This window comes from Glycine max, chromosome 7, assembly GCF_000004515.6.
Source record: "Glycine max cultivar Williams 82 chromosome 7, Glycine_max_v4.0, whole genome shotgun sequence".
Classification (NCBI taxonomy): domain Eukaryota; kingdom Viridiplantae; phylum Streptophyta; class Magnoliopsida; order Fabales; family Fabaceae; genus Glycine; species Glycine max.
Window position 1 is genome coordinate 2643997 of NC_038243.2, and position 6000 is coordinate 2649996.

The 6000-nt window shown below is 31.9% G+C and overlaps 1 protein-coding gene across 1 annotated transcript; it reads right to left on the reverse strand.

Moving 5' to 3' along the window:
* Nucleotides 1-3146: 3146 nt before the first annotated feature.
* On the reverse strand, nucleotides 3147-5514 carry LOC100795921 (gibberellin 3-beta-dioxygenase 1). The gene is made up of 2 exons (XM_003529772.5): nucleotides 4945-5514; nucleotides 3147-4182 (listed from the first exon to the last, which is right to left on the reverse strand). The coding sequence occupies exons 1-2, from the start codon at nucleotides 5427-5429 to the stop codon at nucleotides 3531-3533; spliced, it is 1137 nt and encodes a 378-aa protein (XP_003529820.1). The 5' UTR covers nucleotides 5430-5514; the 3' UTR covers nucleotides 3147-3530.
* Between the last annotated feature and the right edge of the window lie 486 nt (nucleotides 5515-6000).

The window sequence follows — 6000 nt, forward strand, 5'->3', positions numbered from 1 at the left end:
TGCAGCTGAAACTGTTTCTCAGCTAACACCATTAATTAAGAAATATATAGAATTAGTTTAGGCAAATAACTCTAAATTTGAAAGGGACAACTCTTAACAAGGTGGTTCTACACATTCTTTTAAAGTAATAAAAATTTCAAAAACCAACCACTAAGATCCACCATACATATACCAAAAGAGGGGGAGGGGGAGACTCTATTATTGAATATTTTATGATTGATCAAATGCATAATTGAGTTTTGCCTGCTACTTTCAGATTCTTATTTACCACTAAAATCCCGGAATGTGGGTAAGGTTGCAAACTCAGTTTCGATAAGGATAAAAATTTGTCTATGACAAAATTGCTTTAGAACATATATATGCTGACATTGAAGAAAAGATGAATCAAATGGGCTCTTCCTAAACTCACACACCCTAAGCACTCAACATAACAACCACCGTTGTCTCTACACTTGAAACTTCATCATTTTGCCACTTTCATTCTTCAACAACCCTTGTAACCCACATACTGACATACATAACATAACACGAGAGTTATAATATTGTTGAACATCTGTACTAGTAAACACTTCCTTTTGTTTCTGGATCACCATATTCTTCCCAAATTTCTGAACCACTTTAACAATTGTACCTTATAATCGAAGGGATATAATTAAGGAGCATGATAGTGCAAACATGCAATGCCTCTTTCATATTATGTATAAATAACCTATTATGTATAAACAAATTAATTAGCTGAATGTAACCACAAAGTTGAACCGTTGTAAAATTAGCTACACAAGTCATGTTTTTAACGGTTGCATGTTAAGTAGAAAAAATGTGATAATTGAATCTTTAGCAATTTAAATAGGTCTTGACGTCTTGTACTGGTAATTTCCAAACACAACAGGTCAATCAAATATACATATTTTTACTCAACATTTTCTTTATTTTTTTTTTTTACTGTCTTTTATCGCTATATTGCCCTTACTTCCTTTCATTGCTTATCATTTTGCTTCCACACAAATCTGATTAATCCTTCAACACCAAGTGCTCTTTGGAATAGTTAAGAAGCAAAGTCACCTTCTTAGCACAAATCATTGTGAACAATTAGCTTAACATTCGACTAAATTTCTACGTGGCAACAATATTGATGTTTTAGTTAAAAAAAAATTCTTAATGTAGAATTTTTCAGACAAATTAAATTTCATTAATGCTGTTTGATATAAATTTAATGAAGAAGTAGGAGAAATATATGACATTTATTTAAAGTCCCTAATTTACATTAGAATTTAAGTGACACTTTCTATTATTATAAAAAAAATTAAACTATCAAGCAATTAAAAACTATTCCTAATCTAATTATTATAAAACCTAACAAATTTATTATATATAATTATTTATTATTAAATGACTATATAAAAAAATTATACTATTAATATATGTATCATTTATTCTATAATTAAGGTAGTATATTATAAAGTAAAGGTTGTAAATGCATGCATCAAGAAAAAAGTTAAGATAACACTTGTGATAAAAGAAAATATGATAGAAATTGATCTTAAATAATTTGAACATATGTGAAGAAGACATAGTAGCTATATACTATAATTTCCAATGATTTTTAATAATCAGTTAAAAAATTTCTTTAATGGAAAAAAGAGTATAATTTTTTGGGTTAATTATGTTGAAAGGCCTTGATAAATGATCAAATTTATTTTGGATTTTAATAAATTTTTTTATTATTTTGAGTCTTCGATATATTAAAAAAAATTATTTTAAGTTTGTATCATCAATTAAGTGATAGAATACCACCTTACAAACTGATCTATCCAATATTATCCGTAATTATGATAATATCACATCATTAATTATTTGACTACACATATTTAAAATAAACATTTAATATATCAGAAACTTAAAATAATAAAAAAAATTATTAGATACTCAAAATAAAATTTGATTATTTATCATGAATTTTAAACTTATTTAAGTCATAATTTTTTATAAGATCGAAACAAATAAATAAAATCTAATATGGTGAAGTAGTCTACGCCCCATCACTTCACTAAGACCTGCCATGTTTTCCAAAGAAAAGCTAAAAATAAGAGGTGTTCATGGTTTAGTTTGATTAAACTTTTCATAAAAAATCACTCAAATTAAACTTATAAAATATATATTGTTTGATTCAGATTGATTTTTCATCTCAAATAAAATTCAAATCAAATCAACCAATATTTTAATTACGATTTACACCTATAAGTATTATAGTTTGATTCAATTTGGTTTGATTTTAAAAATATAAACTGCAAATCAAACATATTAGTTTTAAAAAAAATCATTCAAACAAATAAAAAAATCACTATAATTCGGCTTTGAATTTTTTTAGCCATTTTGTTTGGATTTATTAATCACTATACTAGAAACCAACACGTGGTTTCAGTCTTGCAGAGAGACAAGAACATCATCGCCTAAAGACAATTATTTCGTAAACCGATCGATATGATTGACATTAATATTATTTCCTCACTTTTGCATTATTTTGGTTTGGAGTGAGAAACGCATACGAATGTGCTCTGATTTGAAGTTCTTCGCTTCGTCATCAACTCAAAAAAAAACTTCACGTCGTCGATCTATGAGACAACCACAAATGGTCGAACGGCGTTCTGCGATCACACACTCGTGATTTTGTAAGCCTGCTTTCAGGAAGTTTTTTCTTTTTTTCTTTTTATTTAATTATAAAATTGTCATGTTATTTTTGTTTTGTTTTTGAAAATTGGTATAGGAAACAAAGAACACAAAAAGAGTTGTTTTAACTGCATACTAATATTTGAAACTGATAAAAAAAATACTAATATTTGACAGCAGCAAATAAGATATCAAATTTATAATAATAAAATAGAAACATTTTTTTTTATTAAACAAGCCTTTTCATGAATGCATAAATTATACAATTTTTACAAAATATTAAAAATAGATAATTTATGCACTAACAATATAAAAAAATGCATGATCAATCATTTACAAACTATTATGTATTATAAGTTTGTTAATGTTAAAAATCATATCAACAATAGTTTTTTATTAATTAAAAATGTAACTTTTTTGTACTACCGGTATAGAATTTAAATTCAATATTAAAATTGTGTAAAATTTAATATCCAAATCTTGTAAGTTGTAAGCAAATGTCATATGCTCTGATAGAAAATATGGGTTGTGCATCCTATACCTGAATTGAATATTCAAATTCTGCTATTCTATCCAACCCTTTCACCACATTGAGAATGGATTTACTCCTCTCTATGATACTGTATAGTTTTTCTTATCTTCTGAACAGCTTTTGCTAACTCTCTCTCTACTTTGGAGCCAACCATACTTATCTTCTTTACACTCTCCAACTACTTATTGTTTGAACCCCCACCTCAAACCAGATTAATTCCATTTAAGCAAATAGTGTCTTTCAAATTTTATTTTATTATTTTCTTTTTGGCTTTTATGGCTGGTACAAGATTTGACCGAGAAGGGTAAAAAAAGTTGAAGCCCATGGCTATCTAAATATCTAGATTGAAGCCCACTTGAAAGTCGTTATTCTGATCCTCGTTTATATCAAACAAACCGTTAATAGACGCAGAAAGCCTAACCGCTGAAAGAGCCTTATTAAAAAGGTTTGCTTTGGTGCCAAGGTACTCGTTCCAAGTCACTGGTCGATAAAGAGCGGGCCTTGTTGGGCCCACCAACTTGACATGTGGACTGATTTGGACGTTTGCTGGGGGCCCATATAGATAAGCAACCGAGAACCGCTGTTGGGTTCGGTTCACCCGAACCCGATGGAGCACACTCGGGTACAACCCGTTTGACAAAATGTGGAGCAGATCGCCAACGTTAATCACGAGCCCTCCGTGAAGCGGCGGCACTGCCACCCACCCTTCTCCTTCCTTGAGAACTTGAAGCCCATTGACATTGTTTTGGTGTAGGATTGTGAGGAGAGTGGAGTCGGTGTGTGCGGCCAGACCCATGGCTCGATCCGGATCCGGGCAACTCGGGTAAGAATTCAAGTGCAAGGCCGCACAAGCCCCATTGAATTCTCCTTTTGGCCCAGCCCATTTAGTGTCTTCCTTTGTAATTCCAAGGGAAGCCAACATGAGGCACATTAATTTCGCTGCTAGCTTTTTCATGGCTGCTTCATATTCCACGACAATATCACTACAGATTATAGAAAAAGACCACAAAGAGGAATGTTTAGAAAAGAATCATATTGTTCATATAATATTTTTTTTATTTCTCTCTGTATCACATCATCGATTATTTTATTATATACTTTGCTCTTTTTTCCAAATCTTTCTTTCTTTTGTATAAAATATTACATACATAAAAGTTAAAAGTACAACTAACATTTCTAGTAGCATATGTTACACCACTCTTGTATTATTTTTAAGGATACTAAAAATTTAAAAAGCAACTCAGTTTCTCTTTCCACCTTTTGTTTTCCTTAATAAAAAATAAAGTTGTAAAAAAGGAACCACATGTGTGTTTTACGTACGTGTGAATGTTATTATTATTTTAATAAAATGAGCACCTCGTTGAACTATTGGGTTGGAAGAAAATGACAGTGGCAAGCAAGTGGATTCAGTGTAGTAGATTTTCATAAGGGTGGGTCCTTTGGTGTCATTATAGTGATCTTTGCTATTTGCATTAGGATGAGAAAGTCGGCTTCTAACTTTGCCCGGTGGAACCTTCACCACAAAATCAGCAAAAGTGTTTCTCTTCCCTTCACCTCACTTCTTTTCAAAACCAGAATTAGAAGATGACGAAGAAAAGCAGAACAGAAGGAATAATATCCAGCTATTTAGCATATTACTATAAATGTTAGTATTAAGATTTCCAAAAGTGTCAAGTGAGGGTTTGTTAAGTATTTCACCCGACTCGAACAGAATTGTCTTTCCTATAAAAGAAACACGTACGTACCAGTATTTAGCATAGTCTTGTGGCCAGAGTTTGAGGAAAAGATCAAGAGGGGAATCGAGAATTGTGAAGCACTCAGACCACATGAGCTTGGGGAAGAAGGAGGAGATGCGAGCGCGGCCATAGCCGGAGACGCCGTCGGGGGAGCGAGCTGCTTTGAGCTTCTGGTGAAGGGGAAGGGAGAATAACGCAAGACTAGCCCTCTGAATGTCACTGAAGAGGCTCATGGGGATGTCATGGTTCACCACTTGGAACACACCCCATGTTTTGCATGCATGGCCTATGAGGTTTGGAGCATTTGGGTGGTTCAAATCGATTACGGGGACAAAGATCTTGGTCTTATTGTTGGAAGGGTAATTTGGGAGATGGTGATCATGGGGTTGTGTCCAAGAGTAAGAGTCAGGGAGTTCTTGAAGTGAGTTGAAGTCGGAGTGTTTGTGATGAAGGTACACGGGGTGACCTCTAAAGGCTTCGGAGAGAGAAGGCATAGTTGAAGAAAGAAATTAAGAACCAAAGAGATTGTGTTGAATGCTTCGGAATATGTTACTGAGATTGAGAAACATTGTCGTGGGAAGTGAGTATATATAGAGGATGGTGCCAAATGAGAGGGAGACAGAAGAGAAGGGGAGAGTAATTCTATTTTTGGGTTTTGACACTCATTACTCATAACGCCCTCTGTGGATCTTTTTTTCTTCTTCTCTTTTTCATTACACGTCATATCTTCCAAATACAATTAATACATATAGGTATAAATCATTAAATGGAGTGAAATTAAGGAATCTTATATGTTACCTTCTGTCAAAAAAAAAAAACTATAATATATTATAGGAAAATAATATTTAAACACTAAATATGCTATTAGACACTTAGTGAAAGAGGGATCAAGGATAAAAAAATATAAGTATTATAAGCAATCATATATAAATATTATTATTTTTTAATACTTAATCAACACTCATTGTTTTTCTTTTATTTTTATCCTTCTTTCTCTCTCACTAGGTGTCATATAACATATTGAGTATTTATAAATTATTTTAATTTCCAAGTATTATAAGTGAT

Coding starts and splice junctions, on each gene's coding strand:
- LOC100795921 (XM_003529772.5), bottom strand. CDS start 5,429: ATGCCTTCTCTCTCCGAAGCCTTTAGAGGTCACCCCGTGTACCTTCAT. Junction 4,183..4,944: donor CAAGACTATGCTAAATACTG/GTACGTACGTGT, acceptor TATAATCTGTAG/TGATATTGTCGTGGAATATG.